Source organism: Puma concolor, chromosome B3 (assembly GCF_028749965.1).
Source record: "Puma concolor isolate L17-30 chromosome B3, mPumCon1.1.hap2, whole genome shotgun sequence".
Lineage (NCBI taxonomy): Eukaryota > Metazoa > Chordata > Mammalia > Carnivora > Felidae > Puma > Puma concolor.
The window spans coordinates 123166076-123190984 of NC_141672.1; the positions used below are offsets into that span (position 1 = coordinate 123166076).

Sequence of the window (24909 nt, forward strand, 5' to 3'; positions counted from 1 at the left end):
AAATTAGGTCACTAAGCCCCATATTCTAGCCTGAGAAAGGAAGGTGGTGATTGTTAAATGGGCAGGGACATGGGTGGGCACAGTAGGACAGCAGAGTGAAGCTCAGAGGTGTGGAAGGTCTTCTCAAAAAACTACACAATGGTACCCCATCAGATAAGTTCTGGACTGTTCAGACACTTAGGAGGTGAAGTGGAGAATGAGAAATTAAAATAAATTTCGTCCACTAGTGGGTTTAACACACTGTTTAAGAAAAATAAACATGAATGTCTTCAGAAAGGGTAAACTCTTGCTATTTTGCAAATTTTCCACTTTTCCCAGTTGTCTTACATCTGACTTCTTCAAGGCATTTGATTTTGGACTCCTGCATTAGCTTCATTCTGATTTCTAGGCCCTAGAGATTTGGCTTTAATTGCTCCCTGAGAAACAGCTACAGGTATTATTATTATTATTTTTTTTAAGATTCCCAAGTGATCCTCATGTGCAGCCATAGTGGAGAGCAACTGCTCTAAGACTATCTAGATTGGAAATGGAAAGGATGGTTTGTAAGCCAAGTGCCAGAGTGACTATAAATGACCTCAGAGAGCTTCTCTCCTCCATTACATCTTCAAGAGGCTGTATGATGAGCTCAGTGCTTATTCCAACAGCTCAGGCCAACAGATGTATTTGGGATGTCAATCATGTATGTTCCTGGTGTTGTGGTAAGTACCGAGGATGTGAAGATGACAAAGATGGTATCCCCAACCTGTCAGACAGAGCTGTGTTCTAAGAGAATCAGTCATGTTCACAGAGGATTTCAATAGCACATCGTAGATGTAGGGATCTATGTGATACATAGGACATTCTAGGAAAACAAAGGAAAGAGAAGGAGCTATGTACAGTGCTAGAGGAGGAGAAGAGAACTGACCTGAGACTTTAAACATGAAGATCTAGTCTCAAGCTAAAGAAGGAGATGTTGAAGGGATTGTGAGCAGTGGCCTCAGGGTAGGAAATGATGATGTTTGCAGAGGGTAGTAAAGAACCTTGGTGAGTAAAGTAATGCATGTCAGTGGAGAGCAGCACATATCAAACCATAAAGGACTTCACATGCCATGTTGCACTCCTAGGGTCAGTCCTGAAGGTAGTGGGAGCTTCAAAGCAGTTAGACAGGGGTCACTTACTTTACCTGTGGCTCTTGGGCACTTTGCAGATGATGGACTTGGCAGGGGCAAGGCCAGTTACCCAGGCAATTGCAATGGTGATAGAGATGCGGTTGCTGGAGCCACCAGCAAGGTTTCTTAGGGAAGATGTGGGGAGGAGTCTGAGCACAGCAGGATAGGGAATCCCAAACAAGTTACCCCCCAAATCAGACAGTTACCACACAGAGTTAACCCTGTAGTAGAATCCATGCATTGCTCTGAAAAGTGAGTTGCATTATTAATTTAATCTCAGAGTAATTTTGTTCTTGAGGAACTGTGAAAGATTTTACTCCAATATAACTTTATCTCAGTATTATAATTTCTAATGATAATAATAACAACAACAATATGTTGCAGATTCCATCTTTAAAGGTATTTCATTTTCCAAATAATGCCTGATGAGGTCTTATTTTGGCATTTAAAAGGGTACAAGTTCAAGAGTTATGTCACCCTTTCTGGGGTTTAGAAAAGTCTGTTGAGTAATGTACCACAAATGGTGCTATTGAAGGCTAGGAGTGATGCATTTCTTTGTGATGTTATCTCTGCTTATATTGACTGCCATTTTTGATTTATATAAAATGGGATCCATAATGGCAATGAACTTACTTTGGGAATGGAACTAAGTTGCTTTTAAGTGGCAGCTTCCCTGTCTTCTTAAATTGCATTTCTTTCTGCATTCTTTCCATAGCATTTAATTACTTCTAAGAAATATATCTTCAGTTTATTTGCTTGTCACTTTAATCTCATTAAATAAGTACCTCTAAGTGGCACCGTTGTGTGATGTTTCCCTGAGACATCTAAATTTCCACTGCACACCACTTTAACCATTTGAAAAACTATATAAAAGAAAATAACAAACATGGTGAACACTAGCTAGACAATGAAAGTCAATCTTAAGTTTCCAAATAAGAGTTGTCCCCCCTTGTGGTGGAAACATGGACTTGAAATGTGTCTCATGTGGACGAAGTCATGGCCATGAAACATTATGTCAGAACTCTTAGATTGTTTTCACTGCCATGGGCCTCACATCAAAGGTGCCCCCAGCCCTGCCTATCAGCTCCCTAAATAGTGCTCAAGCCTAACCCTGCTGGCACCCTTCATGTAGTCTCTTTACTCTTGTCCATTTCACTGCAGCCCAGCTCAGAATCATACCGCCTACAAGGTAAAAAGTCGGTCTCCCATCTCATAGGCCACACCCCCTTCATCTAAACCTACCCACTTCCCTAGACTCTCCCCAACCACACAGGATGCCCCCTGTGTGTGATTATGCTGCACATGAACCATCCTGGTGTTTATTACACATGGTTTTCCCTCCATCCTTAATAATTTCTATCATCAATTACATTTGTTGTAACATATCAGGTCTTTAACATGTCTTTCATTCACCTTATATTCCCTTCCAGTTAGCATTCCATTCTTTGCCCCTCTTCTACTCAAACCTCACTGAAGAGTTGTCTATCCTAGAAATCTCTGCTGCCTTTCCTTCCTTCTCTTGGACCCACTCCAGTCTGGCTTTCACTGCCTACATCCCAAAGAAGCCTTTCTTCTGGATGCTACTGCACAATGCCCAATCCAACAATCAGCTCTCAGTCCTTATTTGACCACATCTCCCTTCTTACAACACTTCCTCGTCTTGGCCTCAGGATGCTGCCCTCTTTGTTCTTCCTATATTCACTGACCTCCTCCTCTCACTTGCCCCCACCCCCTTGCCTTCCTAAACTTACACAGGGCACAGTCCAGGGACCTTTTTTTGGTTTATATTCAATCCCTAAATGATCTCAACCAATCTAATGGCTTTAAATATCTCCCATATATGAAAAACTTAAAGTTAATGTCTCTAGCCCCAATCTTTTTTGAACTCTGGACCTCTGTATCCAATGGCTGTCTGGCCACTTGGATATCTAACAGGGCTTAACATGTCCATAACTGCACTGAAGATTTTCACTAGAACCTTTTTAACTACTGTCTTCTCCAGCCCAGCAACAGGCAATTGAATCTGTCATGTTTTCAGGTCAAATACCAGTGGGGGGAGGGGGGTCATCCTTGACTCCTTTCTTTCATGCCCATGTCAATCTACTAACAAACCCCACTGGCCAAAAATCATCCCTCCCCTGGTCACTGCATTCGCCTCCTAACTGCCCTGACTGCTCCTTCCTTTACTAACCACCCCTGCCCCAGATTCTGTTCTATCTTCCACTCAGCAGCCAGAGCAAGTTTTAAAGTTTAAGTCACATTACTGTCACACCTCAATTGGATCATACTTCACTCCTACTTAAAACTAATCCCAGACCTTCTTTGACTTACAAAATAAGAGCCAACTGCTCTTCCTAGCATGGCCTACAAATTCTTTCACCATATGACCCTTTCCCCCACTGCCCCACTGCCCCTCTGATTATGCCTCTTACCAGTCTTTCCTTTCAATATCCTGGCCTCCTTGCTGTGCCTACCATCCAAGCATGCTGATACACTCGTTCCTCCTCTCACTTGTTCAGCCTTCTCCATGAACCGCACTGCTCACATCCTCACATCCCTCAGATGTTTGTTCAAGCATCTACCTTCAGTACACTCACTGTCTCCTACTCTAAATAATTCTTAATAGCAATTGTGACCCAACTGACATGTAAAAACCAGAATGCACCCTCCTTGAAGGCATTCTCTACTCTGCCCACCACAGGAACTCAGCACCTAGAACAGTGCCTGGAACATAGTGAGGACTCAATACACATTGATGCTACTAGCAGCAGGGCAATGTTCTCCACGATGCTCACATTGTAATCTCAGTTTGTGACTCTGGATGTACTACATTATATGGCAAGAAGACTTTGCAGACGTGATTAAAGTTATTGACTTTGCTATGCTTAGGCCCTGGCCCAGCACCAAGCTTACCCTGTAGGTCTAGCAAACTTTGGGTGTCTCCTGGTCACAACATCCAGAAAGATAGCTAGCCTATACTTAGCAACCCCTCCCTACCTGGCCTTGTTTCAGCATTTAGCATACATTCAGCAACATATCCTTCACATCAGCCCTGTGACGTAGGATCCATTATTAACTCCACTTTGAGATTAGGAAACTGAGTTGCAGGCAGGTTTAGAAATTCCTCTGTAGCCACACAGTGAGCATGCAGCAACAGAGATCAGAGCAGCCTGACTGCTCTCTGTCAAAGTGATACCTAGTGCTATCTCTATAAACTTAACAGGGGTCCTAGAATAGGATCTAGTTTGATTATAGAGTCATGGTCCAATTTTTTTGTTTTGTTAAAATTGAAAATGATCTGGTCTTGGATTTCATTTATTTTTAGGTTTGCTTTTTGGTTTTGAAATAACTTGTTAAATAAATACAAATGAAATAGAGTTTTCAGTGAACTGCTAAAGCCTGTTTCCTAGCATATCTTACTTTTACTATCATATCCCTTCTCTATAATATTTTATTTCATAGGACATATTTTGTGTTTGATTTTATTTGAGCTGTGGCAGACACACTATCTTTAGAACAGTGTTATTTGAGTTCTAGATTAGGACATTCTTTTGTTCCCAATCTATAGATTTCCACCCTCCTCCTTTCCCTTTTGATTGCACCTTAAATATTAGACATTCTGGAGAAGGTCCTGCAATGGAGAGCACTGGTCCAGGCCCTGAGGCCTGATATGGATCCTGATTCTGAAAATTAGACACATTTCCCTATGCTCTCAAGCCTGAACTCTTTTCACTTACAAAAGGAGTTTTTTTCATAGTAGAAAATTAAATAGTACATTTTCTGGAAATGCTTTCTAGAAATGAAGGAAATATAAACCCATACAAACAATGATAATTATTGTTGCTACCAACAGAGTTCTATGATAAGATTTCTTTTTACTTTTGATTCTAATATTTTGTTCTCAAATTTCACACAAATTAAAATATGCATGTTATGCAATCGCACCCTTGTAAAAATCCAAAAGCCCATATTCTCCTTCTCCCCTTGAACCAAGCCAGTGACTCATCTTGGAGCTGATCGCCAGACCGGGTCGGCTAGGTTGGTGCTGGCCGACTGTCCTCCTAAGCTTTGCTAAGCTCACTGCCTGTTGGCATGAGGAACATGCTAAAAGTTTCCTCTATAGAGCATGTAATTGGAAGTATTTTCTTTTGGTACCTTAAAAAATGTTGGGCATTACTCTGTAGCAAGGTCTTAATCACCTTAAGACCTTAATCACCTTAATCACCAAATTTTTGCTATATGCAAGATCTACCTTTCTGATCTCTGGCCTTCTCTGCACCCTGCACTTAAGATGTCCCATCACCTGCCAGTGTCCTAACTGCTTAGGTGGTGCTTCTGTGTGCTTTTTGATAATTATTACAGTGACCATTTGTCCTGGACCTCATGAACCTGCAGCCACAGTACAGGAAGAACTTGCCATCTGGGGATTCAAAAGAGAGAACTTGCCATTTAAAAAGACATTGTGAGTAGCTGAATGATTCAGAGATTGCACTTTCTGCTCAAGCTAAAAGAAAAGAACCATCCTTGAGAATGTGTATGAAAAAGCTCTCTTCATGAAACCAAAGGTACAGGTTAGCACATGCATGTAGTCAGATAAAGAATAACTTTATCTATTCATTTTCATAAGTTACTTCTACAAGAGTCTGCTTTTAATTGCTAATTATAAAACACTGTTTACCAAAGTACATTGGAATGGTAGCTCCCATGTAATAAAATTCTAATGCACTTTTTCTTTTCCAATAGATAAACATCTAAAATATATTTAATACAAATAAATGAATGGAAACAGATTTTACTATTATTAAGTTGATAATACTCAATTTTATCTTATAATTATCATTTGTCAATTGATTCCGATAAAGTGATTTTTCAAATGATGATAAATCAATTCCAGTTTAAATTTAATATTATGCATTTTGATATTATATTGATTCAAATATTGTTTCTGTGCTAGTTTTTCTATACCCTGTACTTCTGATTACTGGTCTTATTAAAATAATTATAATGATTCAGTCTCCAAATGTGACATAGCATAAGGCTGACAGTTAAATAAGGCCTCTGTCCCATTATATGTTTGACTCATGCTCTGTTATGTAACTTAAAACTAATAAAAGAATTATAAAGGCTATTGAAATGAGCTGCTGGTGACTCTAATCAAATCGAGAGAAGCAAAAGAAACAATACTCATATACTTTAAAAGCAATTTCACATTAATTGTCATATAATTACCAAATATATTTTACTTATCAGATTTATAAATTTTCTGATTGCCAAATCCACATACTTGTCACAAACACTGAGTATAACCTTGTATATGCACAAAAGCTCACACTTGCCTCTTTCCTTTGGCTCACTGACCAGTCTTGTGTAACCCTCTTTACCCTCCACCAGTTGTCTGGTTTCTTTTATTTGCAGGAGTCAGTATTTCTCTTGTCCTAAAATGTTCAAGTTAGGACCTTGCATGCTTCTTCTTTCATCTCTATTTGGAACCCAATCACACAAACTCTTTAGGGAGGAAAGACAGAACTTACCACTACTCTTTTTCCCCCCTAATCTCAAAACAAAAAACACTCTCTACCCCACTGCATAGAATAGCTTTCAGAATTACATTCCCTTCCTTTATAGATTTGTTTGACTCAGACCTACTAGCAAGCTCTGTTTGGCCAAGGACCACTAGGGTTAAATCACTGAGGAGTGCTAAGTAACAAATCCTAGCAGTTACTGCCTGGGTTAACCCCGCTCCCCGACTTTCCCTTCTCTAACTATAAGACTGGGCTAATGATGCTTAGCTTATAAGGTTCCTCCTAGGATTTACCTAAAACAGATAACATAGCAATAGGTGCTCCATATTGTGATAGCTATTGTTTTGTCAAGATTTTAAGTCAAATGAGTGTTAAGAAACTTTTTTTTTTTGCAATTAACAAAATCATTCTTAAGTACATTTAAAGTAATAAGCAAGTGAGAGGAGCCTCGTATAATAAAGGAAATCAATAGAAACTTGTGCTCCCAGATGTTAAAATGTCTTTTGTGGCTGGTTGTTGAAAGCCACACCTTGCTAGCCAGATTTTTGAAATCCCCCTTCCCATTTTGCTAGACACCCTACTTCACTAAATGCAACTAAACCCACAGGATCACAAGTTAGAAGCAGTCTGGAAACCTGACCCAAAATTCCACTTACAGGAATATCTTCTAATAGAAATAGTTTCAAATACTTAAAATAGTTATACGCAAGTATGTTCACTATAGGACAATTTATAACAGCGTTATCGGAAAGAATATAAACATCCCAAATTAGGAAAATACTAGATGATGAAGCATTCATGCACTGTAATAATACTCATCCTTTTTTAAATCATAAATATTAAAGAGTCTGTAATAACAAAACAACATGAAAAAAAAAGCACAGTACAAAACTGAAGGTGCGGTATGATCCCAACTATATAAAAATATCCATAGAAATAAGGGGAAGAAGACACCAAAATATAAAGGATGATAATTTCTGTGTGGGGGAATTAAGGATTTTTTTAATTGATATTCTGTGTCTCATGTATTTTTTGCAGTTAGCAGGCATTGTTTTAGGATGGACTATTGAGCATATGCCTTAAAAATTCAAAACTCCTCCAGCAGCTAATTCTCTAGGGAAGTTGAAGGGTCTTATACCACTTGTTCAATGTTAGCTTCCAGAAACTAACAATTATCTCTCTATTTTGAAGTTAACTTCAGAAAACCACCAAATTAAGTAAGAAATAAAGTATAGCTGTGTCTAATGGTTAGCCTCCATATGCACATTACTTCATATTTCAGGCTTGCATCCACCAGGAAGTGTAGAAACTTCATGAGTATGCAAAGCACGATAATACATTCAACCAAAATCTTAAAAAGAAAACATGTTTCCAATCCTAGCATATTCCTTACCTCTTAAATATTGCTAAATATATGCAGTATGTCAGTAAACATACTACCTAATGTATTAACTTGGAAATGTAAGCACTGTGTTATGATTTTACTTACGCAGCTTTCATTCAGGGGAACACCTGGAACAACATACTTTATAGGACTTAACAGATGGAAGAGACTTTGGAAAGGAAAATTTTCATTGAACAGATAAGGAAACTGAGGGCAGGGCAGGCAAGGTGTCCACTCAAGAGGAGCAGCAAAGCAAGAATAACAATGAATGCTCTGTTCCAAGGGAATACTCTGAATGGCTGAAAGGGCTGCAACATAGGCATGTCCCGTGCTGAGGGACAGGCATGCCCCTCACTGACCTGGGTACCGGTCCCCATGTGGGGATGGTCACAAACCTCACTCCTCGGTAGAGACATGGAAATGTCAGAAGAGAAGAAAATGTCCAGAGGACAGAGAATGTCATGTACCTTAAGAGGGTCTTCCTTAATGGCCAGAGAGGTGTGGCCCAGAGGGGTCTCTGGGTAGCAGAGCCACTGTGTGCTTAAGATCCTTCTCTGATTTACATCAGTGCAGAATACACTGTGGAATTTTTGGAGCTGATTTTTACAGAACAAGTGCTTGGCAACTTTTGTCATTAAATTTAATTTATTAATTATGGTCCATCAACTTCAAGTTACAATCCTTTTGATTAGCTGGAACAGTTTTGGGGAGGAGAAAAGTGTGGAGGAATATCAGCACCTATACAAACATTTACCTGGAATGTCTGTTATCGCTAGTTTGATGGAAAAAAATCATAGAATGTGTACCCTGATACTAAGGCTGAAATGAAAGAGCTTAAAGGAATCGATAATGCCCTATGCCCAGGTGTGTCTTGCAGACCTTCAGACACGCGTAGTTTCTAGTGTCTCCACTTGCATTCAGGTGGCTACAGTTAAAGGCCTTTGGATCAGGCGAGAACCGCTGCCAAGTCCTGTCAATTCCACATAGCGTGGGCTTGCCTTTAAAGGCAATCCCTTTGCATAATGGAACCAAGGAGGGCAATCAAAACATTGAACATTGTCTTGTCCAACAAGCAGTAACTCCTTTATGCCTGCGAGCTTATGAATCTTGTTTTAACCTAAGTAGAAGAAAACACAGCTGATTCTGAAACCACCTCAGCCTCCATTTCTGAAAACATAATCTGCCTCTTTTCTCTGACTCACTTCAGAGACCCCAAACGTGGCACAGCCTTGCTCAAAATGACAGTGTGGTATAGGACAAGGACTCTATTTATTTACAATAAACTGAAGGGCAGGGGACTGCAAAGACGGCAAGTGAGGGTTTGTTGATGTACTACTCAGCAAAGTGTCTTAAAGGCACTTGTGCACTGAAAACCATAAAATAAAAGATAGATGGTAACTCACCCAAAGTGACTGGCTAAGTTCATGGAAATACAAAAGAGAAGGAGGTTTTTGATCATGATAAAGCTAGAAAACATTCCATTGTCCATTCCCAATGAGAATAATAGTCGAAGCAGATGAATTTGGAATAACGGTTCCTTTCTTCAACTTGATCTTGAAGCTGAAAGGTACACAACAGGGAAAAGCATATAATGTGAATTTTTTTGTGCCCATTCCTGAAATCATATCCTACTGCTAGTATGCACAGTTTACAAAGAAAGGAACCTGGCTGTCCTTCCCCAGTACGGCTCCACAGCAGGTTGTTACCTATGTCCACTGGGCAGTAAGTTGGGACATGGAAAGGAGTTACAATATGTCTTAATTTCTTTCTACTTTTACTCAGAGTGCAGACTCATTCTCCTAATTTATTTTTCCACGTTTTACTTTGTTTTACTTTTCAGCTTATTATCAAATGACCGATTAGTCCTATTATTAGAACAAATATCTGAAGTTATCTGATCAACTTATTTTGCATTTGTCAAATCCACAAGTGGAATCATTTTACCTTTCTGAATATTTGCCACGCGTTCAAAGCCAGCAAGCTACTCCTTGTTCTGCAATGTGCTGAGAGAAAGTATGTGGAAAGAGGGGAAAAAAGGCACATTTAAGAAACAAAGCTTCTATAGGATCACGATAATATAAGAACTGCTTTCAAAAGAGGGTTGCCACATTCTCAGCATTCTGTCCCCATAACTAAATAAGTTAATAATCCTTCCATTTGGGGAAGTCTCTCAGCTCTGTGCCGGGCCCTAATTAATGCATTTGAAGTCCAGGCAGGCACAGTCCCTGGGCTCTGCAACTAACCTTAGCGAAAGAACATATTTCTCAATATGCGCATAACGCAAATAGGTGCACATGATAGAGGAACACCGCGTGTTCACAAGGAACATTTTCCCAAGGAGACCCCAGGCAAACTCCGGAACTGGGAAACATACAACAGGTACTTCCACCTCAGAAGCGAAGGCCCTCGTGTCAAGAAGGGCAGGGTGCCATGCGGTGGTCTCCTGGGCGCGTGTCCTGAGCCTTGTCGCCAGACCCGGGCCGGAGTCGGGGCGGCGAGCACTCCGCGCTGCATGCGGGAAGCCCCGGCGGCGCCTCCTACTACTGCCCTCAGCCCTGATCCAGGACCCCCAAAGAGAGGCTCCGCTCCCACGGTCCCCTGACCGCGGCGGGATCTTGCGGGCGCAGGTGGGCTCAGGGGCAGCATTGCGGAGCCGCAGCCTGGCCACCCTGGCGCCGGCGGCCGGGCAGGGTCGGCCTCCCGCCCTGTCCGCAGCAGCGCGCCCCGCGCCTCAGTCTCGCCGACCCTTCCCGGCTCTTTGCTGGCCCTCGTACTCTCCCCTGCTCCAGCCTCAGGTCTGAGCCTCCTCAGCGAGAAACGCGTGCTGCAGCGGCGGCTCTGAGACCCCCGGCCTCAAGAAGCCCGCGCGACCCACCCGCTACACCCCCGCGGAGTCCGCGCCCACCCCGCCAGCAGCTCCGGGACACCACGCGCCTCAGAGCCCCGAGGCTGGCGGGGCCCTCCAGGTGGGCAATTTCGCCCCTCCGGCTCCAGGGACGGCGGCGGGTGTCCCCCACCCCCCAAGTCCTACCGGCGGGCCCGCGGTAGCTGCGCCCTGGTGCCCCGTCCGGCAGAGCTGCACAGCTCAGGCCGCCCCTGCCCTCCCGCTCTGCCTTGCCCCCGCAGTCGCCGGGGGAAAGTTTGCGCTCCAGGCTGCCCCAGGCGCCCCGCCTGCTCTCCACCTCCCATCTCCAGCCTTGCAGTTCGAGGCTCCGGAGCCCGGAGGAGAGGGATGCGTGCCCGGCCGGGGCCGCCCTTCCTCTCACCCTCGACCGCATCTTCTTACCCCACTGCCGGGGAGGCAAGCCGTCGGCGAGGGTGCCGCCGCCTCCGCCGCCTCCTCCTCCTCCTCCTCCTCCGCCTCCTCCTCCTCCTCCTCTCCCCCGGCTGGCAGGCGCGGAAGGCCGGTGCGGCGTCACCGCCCCATGCTGCCAGCGCGAACTTGCCCAGTTCTCCTGGGCCGAGCGGATCAGCCGCCCGGCGCTCCCGCCGCCGCCCTGCGGCCCCGCTCTGCGCCGCGCCCGAGGCCGCGCGCTGCCCGGTTGCAGATCCCCCCGCGCCCCCAGTGCACTCTCGCGCTCGCTCTCACCTCTCCTGAGCGCCACATGTCGTCTCTGGGATTGAAGAACGTTCCTCTGCAGAGGCGCTCCGGTAGAGGCCGCCAGACTCTCACCAAATGCGCCCTCGGGCCGGCTCAACAGAGGGGGAAGGGTTCAGCGCCAGAGGCTTGGCCTGGTTTGGGATAGGCCATACTTCTGAAGTTTCTTGATGGCTTTCAGGAACATACTGGGTGCCTGTGTAATAACCACTGGTTTCCCGTTTTTACAGAAGAACTGGGAAGGGAGTGTCAGCAAGGCTGTAGCCAGGGCCAGTGCTGGGAGTTATTCTTTTTAAGTCCAACGCTGAGCATCTCCCCAACCTGGTGTCCTTACTCAGTCTTCAACACAATCCTCCATGTCCTCATCTCCTATTCTCTTTAGAAATAAACCCGTTTATGAGGCTTTTTAAAAAATAATTTTATCTGCAATTCATTGCTACAGGAGGGAAAGCCAGAGCAAAACTGGATTAAATTAGAATTAAACCCTTACCTACTTGCAGTATACATTTGGCTTTTGTTTGTTTGTTTGTTTGTTTTTTCCTGAAGTGTTATTTCTTGACAAGAAGCCGCTTGTCAATGACAAGGGGCTGTGGGTCTGAAGACCTGAGAATAGGCCTGGGGTTGAGTGGAGGAAGCTCGCCAAGGAGCGCTCCTAGGACCCAGACATGGGTGCACTGCACCCATGCACACAAGGGCTTCAACACTGGGGTTTGTAGGAGTATGTCTGTCTCTGTCTCAGTGGTGCAGAGCAAAGAGGTGGCACTAATGACAACTGGAAGGAAATAAGGTCCCCTTCAAGCGACAAAACAAGATGGATGCAAAAGCAAGCACCTTCCTTAAATTTAAGATCGCAGCATCTTGTTTACCCAGGAGGTGGATGCCTCTTGACTATGAAAGCCTCCAGGAGAAAATGTTCAAGATTTAAAGTTAAACCACCAAGAACACGATGAGATTTATACTATTATCCTGTATCTTTTGTGACACTGCATTGTTTATAGTCACTTAACAGAATAATTGTGAGAAAAGACAAATTTCTAACTCTGCTTCAGAAAGGATCTTTAACCTTTCAGTGTGTGAAGTCACTGTATTTTTCAGTTATGCCTAATACTCTGTATTCCAAATCTAAGCTACCTGCTGGTACTTTTACACATTTCAAAAATTCCAAGATTCTCCAAAAATAAGTAACTGTAAATATATTTCTGAATAGGACATAAAATGGTATGAATGTTGCAAATATACAAGAGGTGTTATTCTGAACATACATTTAGCCACAGTATTAAATCATTCTGATTCTAGTGGTTCTACATGAAATACAAATTACATAAAAGGCTTATTTGAAATTCTGGTTCTAAACTGGTTAACTTGAACACATACATTTCTTCATTTTCTAATTTTTCAAAAGAGATAACACTGATCAGTTTGTTGATGGTCAAAATCATTAAATTAAAAACAATCAGAATCAACTTAATGTAATTCTCACCTATTAGGTGTTAGGATTCTAGGTTCGGAGATACCTGTGATAGCTGCTCTTCTCTCAGGATTAAACATCGTAGGGTAAATGAAAGAGTTCAAAAAACTAGTGAATCCAAAAGTTTACAGATTATGAAACAAAGCCATTCAGAAATTTATGCAAAAAAAAAAAAATTTGTGGATATGCCAGGAATTACTTTTGGATTAGTGAGAGTTACAGACATTAATTCTTCACAATAATACCTTATCAAGGTGTCACGGACAAATAATGAAATAAACTATAAGTGAATTTATATTCTTTTGATGAATTATTTTAAAAATTTCCATATTTTGGGTAAGTTTTTTTTTATCAGTTTTAATTTCAGTACATATTATTGAATATATGGACATTGTTAAGTAAAATCTAAACTTTAAAACTGTATTCAAGCATGGGGCTTAGATACCGTCTCCCTGTGATAAAATGATAACACAGTCTCTAAAATAAACTAAAATGTTTATTTTAATATACAATTCAGTGTTTGCCCTGAGGAATAATGATCTATCAACTGAATTCCCATTTATTCCATTAATATTTGCCCTTTTATTGAATGACATAAAGGAACATAGTTACACTTCTGCAAAGCAGTAGAGGGCACCCCAGTTCCACATAACCTCAGGGTTAACCAGTCTCACTTTTAATTTAGTTTCCAGTGTGAGAGCCTAAAATAGCTGAACTTGGGGATGCTAGGCAATGGGTGGAGCATTTGCCCCAATAACATCCACTGTATGCCATCCAAAACAGAGACAGGGAAGGAAGGCTCTGTGTGAGTAGGTGTTGCAGAGATGGCTAAAACATGGGAAGCAATGTCACCATGAGGAAACAGAGCTTGACAAAAAGTTGAGTAGAGGATGTCATAAGCCAAGAGCCCATTTAACAACATAAAGCATTTTTGTGGAACTGCATGTAATTTTGTATTTACTAAAAATGAGGGTAAAGAAAGCAAGAGGTAAGATGAGGCAGATACACAGAGGCCAGGTTAAAGAAGACAGGAAATGTGGAGCTAAGGAGTTAACTTCCTCCTGCCAACAAGAAAAAGCTACTGAATAGTTTTGTTGGTCCGAGGAAGGACATGATTGTAGAAGAGATTCACCCTGGGGCGCCTGGGTGGCGCAGTCGGTTAAGCGTCCGACTTCAGCCAGGTCACGATCTCGCTGTCCGTGAGTTCGAGCCCCGCGTCGGGCTCTGGGCTGATGGCTTGGAGCCTGGAGCCTGTTTCCGATTCTGTGTCTCCCTCTCTCTCTGCCCCTCCCCCGTTCATGCTCTGTCTCTCTCTGTCCCAAAAATAAATAAAAACGTTGAAAAAAAAAAAAAAAAAAAAAAAAGAAGAGATTCACCCTGGGAATTGTATAGGGGAAAAAAAAAGTGTTGGGAGGAGAGAAACCCAGGCCAGAAACAGGTAAGAATATCACAGTGCCAGCCCACAGTGGGAATTTAATAAATACTTCATTAATGGAACGATAAACTCATTGATTCTCAGGTATTCAAAGCAGAATTTTAAGTGCTTTGCCCAAATAGAAACAAGAGAGGTTTTTTTTTGTTTTTTTTTTTGTTTTTTTAATGTTTATTTATTTCTGAGAGACAGAACATGAGTAGGAGAGGGGCAGAGAGAGGGATGGGGACACAAAATCTGAAGCGGGCTCCAGGCTTCAAGCTGTCAGCACAGAGTCCAACGCGGGGCTCAAACTCACAAACTGGGAGATCCTGACCTTAGCTGAAGTTGGATGCTTAACTGACTGAGCCACCCAGGCACCCCAAGAGAGTTTTCACTGTTAAGGAAACAGAAAGGTCAAGTCTGACTAGAAGAAGGAAAATTCCTAGGAAAAGATGACAACTGATTTGGACTCAGAAAAAGAATTTTGACAGAAAATATCAGAAAAGGCAAAAGAAAGAGTAGGAAGAAGGGTAGAAGGTACAGGATGCTGTAAGTAATAAATGCTCCATTCACAGAAAGCAGACTCTGTGTTTTCAATCCATCATGTATTTATTTTATTTTCACTTTATTTAAGTTAGAGCTCACATATTAGCAATCTGAAGGCTACATGTATACTATGGCCATGTTTTAATTAGCCAGCATTGTTTTAAAATAAATTAGAGGAACACCTGTGTGGCTCAGTTAAGCATCTCTTCATTTCAGCTCGGGTCATGATCTCATGGTTCATGATATCAAGCCCCGCTTTGGGCTTTGCACTAACAGTTCACAGCCTGTTTGGGATTCTCTCTCTTCTCTCTCTCTGCCCCTCTCCCCACTCATGTGTGCTCTCTCTCTCTCTCTTTCTCTCTCGAAAATAAATAAACTTTAAAATATATTAGAGACAATTAAAAACCAGGCTTCACATGAATAAGTAAATAAGCAAATGAGTGAGTAAATAACTACTTTAAATTTCTGGCTTTTCTTAAAAGAGAAAAAATAGAAAACAGATTTAGCAATAATAAGCATACATACCCATCCTCTCATCCTACCCCACTCTACTTGTGGGCATGGGCTCCTTAGAACATTTTTTTCTTTTTACACTTAGCCTGCCCCCTTCAATCTGCCCCCCTTACCTGGCAAATGTAGGGGCACCTGGGTGGCTCAGTAGGTTAAACATCCGACTTGGGCTCAGGTCATGATCTCACGGTCTGGTCCGTGAGTTCCAGCCCCACATGAGGTTCTGTGTTGACAGCTCAGAGACTGCAGCCAGCTTCAGATTCTGTGTCTCCCTCTCTCTGCTCCTCCCCTGCTTGTGCTGTGTCTCTGTCTCTTATAAATGAATAAAGGTTAAAAAAAAAATTATGTTACCTGACAAATAGAACCAATTGAGTTTTTTAAAAAGATTTACAATTTTTAATTCTGATTTCACTTTTCTCTGTCACTGGCTTGGTAGTTGTATCTATTTTATTTTGTTTTGTTCTAGTTGCTTTAGGGTTTATTTATTTATTTTTTTAAATTGTTTTTAACGTTTATTTATTTTTGAGACAGAGACAGAGCATGAGCAGGGGAGAGGCAGAGAGACAGGGAGACACAGAATCTGAAACAGGCTCCAGGCTCCGAGCTGTCAGCACAGAGCCCGACGCAGGGCTCGGACTCACGGACCGTGAGATCATGACCTGAGCCGAAGTCGGATGCCCAACCGACTGAGCCACCCAGGCGCCCCAAGTTGCTTTAGGGTTTAAAATAGATACCTTTAAAATAATATATAGTCTACCTTTAAATTACATCATTTCATGTATAGATTATGAATCTTACAAAATGCTTCTATTTTTTCTCTGTCCTATTTGCTGCTGTTGTCACACATGTTCTACATAGGTTGTTAGTCAGTTGTCTTTTAACATCATCTTTTGTTTAATACCAGTAAAATACAATATAAAATTTACACTTGAATCTATTTAAGTGTACAATTAAGTGACATTAAGTTCACTCACTGTGTTGTGCAACAAACACCACTATCCATCTTCAGAACTTTTTCATCATTCCCAGCTGAAACTCTGTAACTACTACATAACCCACCCTCAGCTCCTGTTAACTACTGCTCTACTTTCTGTCACTGAAGAATTTGACTGTTCTAGGTACCTAATATCAGTGGAATCATATAATAATTCTTCCTTTGTGTCTTCCTCATTTTACTTGTCATAATTTTTTTTCAGGATTCATACATGTTATAGCACATATTTGTACTGCATTCCTTTTTAAGGCAGAATAACATTCCACAGTATGTATATGTCAAAATTTGTTTATCCATTCATGTGTATGTGGACATGTAGGTTGTTTCCACCTTTTAACTATTGTGAATCATGTTGCTATGAACATTGGTGTACCTATTCAAGCCTCTGCTTTCAATTCTTTCCTATGTATACCCAGAAGTACAGTTTTGGGATCATAGGGTAATACATATTTAATTTTTTGAGAAACTGGCATGCTGTTTTGAATAGTGGCTACAGTATTCTGCATTCCTAAGAGCAAGAGTTCCAATTTCTACACATCCTCAACACCTGTTTTCCATTTTTGTTTTTTGTTTTATAAGTCTCTGTTATTTTGATTTGCATTTCCCTAATGATTAGTGATGTTGAGCACCACATAATGTGCTTATTGGCCATTTTTTATATCTTCCTTCAAGAAATGTCTACACAGATTTCCTCAGTTTTGAAATGGATTATTTCTTTTTTCATTTTTGTGTTATAGGAGTTTTTTTTTATATATTCTGTATATTAATCTCTTACCAGATATATGATTTGAAAATATTTCTCCCATTATGTGTGTTGCTGTTCTATTTGATTGAGAGTGTCTTTTGATGCACAAAATTTTACATTTTAATGAAGTTCACTTTGTCTATTTTTTGTTGCTGTTGCCTGTACTTTTGGTGTACATTGCAAGTAACCATTGTCAAACCAATTATCAAATTCAGTCATGAAGCTTTCCTCTATGTTATTTTCTTCAAGTTTTAGCTCTTACATGTACATCTTTGATGTATGTTGAGTTCATTTCGCATATGGTGTTAGGTAAAGGTTCAAGTTAATTCTTTTGCATATGAATGCACAGTTTTCTAAACACTATTTGTGGAAAATACTTTTTTTTCTGTCACTGAATGATCTTGGCATCTTTGGCAAGTCATTTGACCATATATGCAAGGATTTATTTCTAGGCTTTTTAGTCTGTCTTTATGCCTGTACCACACTATTTTGTTTACTGTGGTTCAGTGTGAGTCCTCCAACTTCATTCTTCTTTTTCAAGATTGTTTTAGGTATTCAGTGGTCCTTGAGATTCATGTAAATTTGGAAAAGTTTTTTCTATTTCTGTAGAAAATAATGTCACTGGGATTTTGATAAGGATTGTGTTAAATTTGTATATCCCTTTGAGTAGAATTTGCATCATAGCAATATTAGGTCTTCCAATCATTGAACAGGGAATATTTTGTCATTGATTTAACTCTTCTGTAATTTCTTTCAGCTACATTTTGTAGTTTTGATTGTACAAGCCTTTCACATCCTTGCTTAGGTTAATTCCTAAGTATTTTATTATTTATGCTACCTTTATACATAGAAAAAGTAATACAGTTGACTCTTGAGCAACACGGGGGTTAGGGAAGCTACCATTCCATGCAGTCAAAAAGTTATGTATAACTTAACTACTAATAGCCTACTGTTGACCAGAAGGCTTACTGATAGTCATTTAGCACATATTTTGTGTGATATATATGTATTATATACTGTGTTCTTACAATAAAGTAAGCAAGAGCAAAGAAAATGTTATGATGAAAATCATAAAAAAAAGAATATACATTACCATTTTCATCCATTCTGTTGCAAAAAGCAAGATTTCATTCTTTTTTTAGGGATAAATAATATTCTGTTGTGTATATATAAACCACATTTTCTTTTTCCATTCATTTGTTGATGGACACTTAGTTTATTTCCATATCTTTGCTATTGTAAATAATGTTGTAATGCAATGCGGATGCAGCTCTCTTTTGGAGTTAGTCTTTTTGTTTTCTTCAGATAATTCCCTACAAGTGTAATTGCTGGATCATATGGTAGTTCTATTTTTAGTTTTTTGAGGAACTCCATACTCTTTTCCATAGTGGCTGCACCAACTTACACTCCCATCAATAGTGCACAGGATTCCTTCCATATCCTCATCAACACTTGTTATCTCTTTTCTTTTTGGTAATAGCCATTCTAGTAAGTGTGAGGTAACATCTCATTGTTTTGATTTGCATTTCTCTGGTGATTAGTGATGTCAAGAATCTTTTAATGTACCTGTTGGTCTTCTGTATGTGTTCCTTGGGAAAATTTCTGTTCAGATCATCTGCTTATTTTCTAATTGGACTATTTGGTTTTTTGCTATAGAGTTGTATGTGTTCTTCACATATTTTGGATTTATCCACTTATTGGATATATGATTTGCAAATATCTTCTCCCATTTATGAGGTTGCCTTTTCATTTTGTTGATGGTTTCCTCTGCCATGGACACTTTTAATTTGATATAGTTCCACTTATTTATTTTTGCTTTTATTGCCTTTGTTTTTGTATAAACCCAAAAACTCATAAGCAAAACCAAGACTGATGTTAAGAAGTTTACTATGTACATCTATGTTTCTTCTAGGAATTTTATGGTTTCAGATCTTACATTCAATTGTTTAATCCATTTTGAATTAATTTTTGTGTATGAAATAAGATAGTTTTCCAGTTCCATCCTTTTTTTTTTTTTTTTTTTTTTTTTGAGAGGGAGAGAGCACAAGTTTGGGAGAGGGGTGGGGAGAGAGAGAGAGAGGGAGAGAGAGAGAGAAAAGAGAGAGAGAGAGAATTTCAAGCAGGCTCCACACTCAACACAGAGCCTGTTGTGGGGTTTAATCCCACAACTCTGGGATTGTGATCTGAGATGAAATCAAGAGTTGGACATTCAAACAACTGAGCCACCCAGATACTCCTCCAATTTCATTCTTATGCATATTGCTGTCCAGTTTTTTTTCCAACACCATTTATTGAAGAAACTCTCCTTTCCCCACATGCTCTTGGATACTTTGCCATAACTTAGTTGACCATTGACACATGGTTGATTTCTGGGTTGTCTATTCTGTTCCATTGATCTATATGTCTATTTTTATGCCAATACCAGACTGTTTTGAATACATAGTTCTGTAATGTAGTTGAAATCAGGGTGTGTGATACCTCTGGGTTTGTTCTTCTTTTTCAAGATTGCTTTGGATACTCAAAGTATTTTGTGTTCCCATACAAATTGTAGAATTTTTTTCTTTAGTTCTGTAAAAAATGCCATTGGAATTTTTATAGGGATTGCGTTGAATCTATACCCAAGATTACTTTGGGTAGGTTGGACATTTTAACAATATTAATTCTTCCAATTCATAAGCGTAGAACGTCTTTTGATTTATCTGTGTCTTCAATTACCTTCATCAATGTTTTATAGTGTTCAATGTACATGTTTTTAATCTCCTTAGTTAAATTATATCTAGGTGTTTTATACTCTTTGATGTGATTTTATATGAGATTTAAAAATATTTCTCTTTCTGATAGCTCATTATTAGTGTATAGAAATGCAATTGATTTCTGTAGGTTGATTTTGTATCCTGTAACTGCTGAATTTATTTATTAACTCTAACACTGTTTTTTGTAGTGTTCAAGGTTTTCTATATATAATATTATGTTATCTGCCATTAGTGACAGTTTTACTTCTTCTTTTCTAATTTGGATGCATTTTATTTATTTTTCTGCCCTACTTGCTGTGGCTAGGACTTCCAATACTATGTTGAATAAAATTGGGAAGAGTGGGCATCTGTGTCTTTTTCCTGATCATAGAGGAAAAGCTTTCAGCCTTTCATTGTTTTGTATTATGTTAGTTGTGGACTTGACACATATGACCTTTATTATGACGAAGAATATTCTCTTTATACTCACTCTGTTGGGAGTTTTTATCGTAAATGAATTTTGAATTCTGTCAAATGTTATTTCTGCATCTATTGAGATATGTATGGTTTTATTTTTCATTTTGTTAATGTGGTATATCATCTATATTGACATGCAGATTTTGAACCATTCTTGCAACCTGGAATAAATCTCAATTGATCATAGTGTATGGTCCTTTTAGTGTATTGTTAAATTTGGTTTTTTAATAGTTTGTTGAGCATTTTCACTGTATTAATCAGGGATATTGACCAGCAATTTTCCTTTTTTTGTGTCTTTGTCTGGTTTTGATAGCTGGGTAATGTTGGCCTCAAAAATAAGTTTGGATGTGCTCCCTCTTCTTTTATTTTTTGGAAAAGTTTAAGAACGATTGATATTAACTCTTCTTTGAATGTTTGGTAGAAATTAAGTGAAGTTGTTTGGTCCTGAGCTTCTATTATTAAGGAATTTTTAAATAAAAAATTTGAATTCAAATTGGATATTGTTCCAATATCCTTATTAGTAATGGGTCTGATCAGGTATTTTATTTCTTCATGATTCCTTCTTGGAAGGTTGTATGTTTCTTGGCATTTAACAGTTTCTTCTAGGTTTCCAATGTGTTCGTGTATAATTGTTCATAGGAGTCTCTTATATTCTTTGCATTTCTGTGGTATATATTGTAAACTCTCTGCTTTCATTATGATTTTATTTATTTCAGCTCTCTCTCTCTCTCTCTCTGTGACTAAAGACTTTGTACCTAAAGTTTTGTTAATGTGGTTTATCTTCTTAAAGAACAAACTATGGTTCTATCGATCTTTTCTATTGTCTTTTTAGTCGCTATTTCACTAATTTCTGGTCTTATCTTTCTTATTTCCTTTCTTTTACTAACTCGGGAATTCGTTTTTCTTTGTTGTTCTTTTTAGCTCCTCTGGATGTAAGGTTTGGTTTTCAACTTGAGATTTTTCTTGTTTCTAGAGGGAGACCTGTATTGCTATAAACTTCACTCTTAGAAATGCTTTTGCTGTGTTCCAGAGGTTTTGGATCATTGTGTTTTCATTTTCATTTGTTCCCATGTACTTTTTAATTTCTTCTTTGATTTCCTGTTGATCCATTCATTGTTTAGTAGCATGTTATTTAGCCTCCATTTATTTGTGTTCTTTCCAGATTTTTTTTCTTATGGTTGATTTTAGTTTAATAACATTGTGGTCAGAAGAGATTCATGCCATGGATTCCATCTTTCTGTACTTGTTGAGCCCTTATTTTGTGGCCTAAAATGTGATCTATTCTGGAGAATGTTCCATGTGCACTTGAAAAGAAGTGTATTCTGCTGCTTTAGGATGGAATGTTCTGAATATATCTGTTAAATCCATCTGTTCCAGTGTGTCATTCAAAGCCTCTCTTTGTTGATTTTCTGTTTGGATAATCTATCCATTGATGTAAGTGTGGTGTTAAAGTTCCCTACAATTATTTTATTACTATTGATTAGCTACTTTTTGTTTGTTATTATTTTATGTGTTTGAATGCTTTATGTTGGTTGCGTACATAATTACAATCATTATATCTTCTTGTTGGATTGTCACCTTTATTATTTATATAGTGTCCTTCTTTGTCTCTTGTTATACTCCTTGTTTTAATGTGTATTTTTCTGATGTAAGTATTGCTATTCTGGCTTTTTGACATCAATTTTTTATGATAATTGTTTGTCCAATCCCTCCCTTTCAAACTTCAGGTGTTTTTAGGTTAAAATGAGTCTCTTGTAGGCAGCATATAGATGAGTCTTGTTCTTTTTTTAATCCATTCTTTCAATTTTTGTCTTTTGATTCGAGCACTTAGTACTTTTTAATTCAAAACAGTTATTGATAAATGTGTATTTAGTGTCATTTTATTCCCTGTTTTGTGGTTGTTTCTGAAGATTTTCTCTGATCCTTTCTTGTCTTTCTCTCTTTTGTGGTTTGCTGATTTTGTTTAGTTCTATATTTATATTTCTTTCTCCTTATTATTTACATGTTAATTAGTTTTTTTTTTATATATGGTTACCATTAGGCTTGTATATAACCTTTTCTGCATATAGCAGTCTATATTAAGTTGAAGATTGTTTAAGTTTGAACTCATTCTTTTCTTTTTGTTCTTGACCACATTACAGGTATATGGTGTCATATTTTACATTCACTTTTCTGTGAGTTCCTTAACTGATATTTTACTGAAATGTTTATTTTACTTCTTTTGTTTTTCCCAACTTTATACTATCACTTTTGATTTTTCCTTTCCACTGGAAGAGTCCTTTTTAATATTACTTACAGGGCTGGTTAAGTAGTCTGGGAAACTCTTTATCTCTCCTGTTCTGAATGACATCTTGCTGGATAGAATATTCCTGGCTGCAGATTTTTCGCATTCATCACTTTGAATATATTATGCCATTCCCTTCTGGCTTGCAAAGTGTCTGTTGAAAATCTTCTGCCTACCTTTGGGGTTTTCCTTTGTTAAGTTACTCTCTTCTTTTGTCTTTTTGCCTTTAAGATTTTTTTCTTTATCACTATATTTTGCCAATTTAATTAGAATATGTCTTGGTGTATGTCTACTTATGTTGATTTTGGCTGGAGTTTTCTGTGCTTCCTGGATCTGGATATCTGCTTTCTTCTTCAGAGTAGGAATGTATTCAGCTATTATTTCTTCAAATAAGACTTTTGCTCCCTTCTCTCTCTCTTATTCTTCTGGGACTCCTATAATATGAATGCTGTTATGTTTGATGGAATTCCTGAGTTCCTTAGGTCTATTCTCATTTTTGTGTAATTTTTTGTTTTCTCTTTTCAGCAGATTTCTTTTCATTTCTCTGTCTTCTATGTCACTAATTTGTTCCTCTGCTTCTTCTATTCTGCTCTTCATGCCATCAAGCATATTTCTCATTTCATTTATTAAGCCTTTTATCTCCATTTATCTCTGTTATGTTATTCCTTATCTCTGTCCTAAGGGTCTTATTCATGTCTTCTATTCTTTTCTCAAGTCCAGTGAGTATCCTTGTGATCATGGCTTTAAATTCTAAATCAGCCATGTCACTTATATCTCTTTCACTTAGATCTCTGGCCATGGCTTTGTCCTGTTCTTTCATTTTAGATCAATTTCTCCATCTCCTCATTTTGTCTGCCTCTCTGTGTCTGTTTCTATGTGTTAAGATAGTCAGCTGTGTCCTCTCTTTTTTTTTTAAACGTTTATTTATTTTTGAGACAGAGAGATGAATGTTTTTTTAAACGTTTATTTATTTTTGAGACAGAGCATGAATGGGGGAGGGTCAGAGAGAGAGGGAGACACAGAATCCGAAACAGGCTCCAGGCTCTGAGCTGTCTGCACCGAGCCCAACGTGGGGCTCGAACTCACGGACTGCGAGATCATGACCTGAGCGGAAGTCGGACGCTCAACTGACTGAGCCACCCAGGCGCCCCTCCTCTCTCTTGAAAGTAGTGACTTTATGAAGAAAAGTTCCTGGAATGCCCTGCAGTGCACTGTCCCATGTTTACCAGACACTGGAATTTCAGGAGAATATCCTATGTGTGTTGCTTATGCCCTGCTATTGTGTCTGAGTCATTTTTCCTTTCAGGTATCTGCACTGACAGTCTGCATGTTGTGGGTTGTGCTTGCTCTCTGTGGTGTTACTGGGACCAAGGCAGGCCGGCTCTGAAGGGGTATGCCCACAGGGGAACTTGGAAGTAGGGCAGCACTGTTACCAAAATTTGCATTGGCACACTAGTCCTATTCTGGGTTCCCCCAAAGCACTGTGGCAGCTGGGAGCTGTGTGCTGAGGTGGCCAGGGGCATGAGGCTGGGTGTGGCTTGAGTGATGGCTGTGCAGGGATGGGCTTAGAGTGGGATGGTGGCTGGGGTGCACAGCTGTGCATGGCATGCAGTGGCAACTTTCTACCCGGTGGCTGGTCATGGAGCACAACAATGGCTGGGGCATGTGGTTGGGCTCTATGATGCAACTGGGCAGGATGCATGTGAAACTTTAACACAATTTTCTCTGATCTCTGGGTTGAAGCTACAAGTGTCTGAGCAGACCTGCCTCCTGCAGGTGGCTCTGTACTTATGCTGGAAGGGGGGGCTAAAAATGGCACCTACCAGCTCCCTCCTTTTCAAAGAAGTCCCCCAACATGTTCCAAAATCAGTATGAACAGATCTGTCCCCTGTTTGTCCCAGAATTATGCAAATTGTCATTTTTGTGTTCCTTCTCTGGGCAGGCTGTTGTCTCTGACCCCCCCTCCCCAACTCACCCAGCACTAAATCAGCTGACTTTTAAAGCTCCAGGCTCCAAGTCCCACTGTTTTTACCAAATTACAGAATTCAGCCCCTCTGGTTTTTAAACCAATGGGGATTATTATTCTT

At 39.7% G+C, this 24909-nt stretch overlaps 2 protein-coding genes across 4 annotated transcripts in view; one reads left to right on the forward strand and one right to left on the reverse strand.

Annotated features, from left to right (window-relative positions):
• GABRA5 (gamma-aminobutyric acid type A receptor subunit alpha5) overlaps nucleotides 1-11700 on the reverse strand; it is an 83484-nt gene extending 71784 nt beyond the window's left edge. The window contains exons 1-3 of one of the 3 annotated variants that reach the window (XM_086711330.1): nucleotides 11644-11700; nucleotides 9999-10057; nucleotides 9458-9614 (exon numbers count right to left, since the gene is read on the reverse strand). In XM_086711330.1, coding sequence (XP_086567456.1) covers nucleotides 9458-9543 — 86 coding nt within the window. In that variant the 5' untranslated portion in view covers nucleotides 9544-9614; nucleotides 9999-10057; nucleotides 11644-11700. Of the gene's footprint in view, nucleotides 1-9457; nucleotides 9615-9998; nucleotides 10058-11340; nucleotides 11384-11643 lie in introns of those variants that run through there. The other 2 variants (XM_086711329.1, XM_086711331.1) reach the window with 2 other exon arrangements.
• The window catches only part of GABRB3 (gamma-aminobutyric acid type A receptor subunit beta3), a 468180-nt gene that overhangs the window by 63087 nt on the left and 380184 nt on the right, over nucleotides 1-24909 (forward strand). The window lies entirely within an intron of this gene.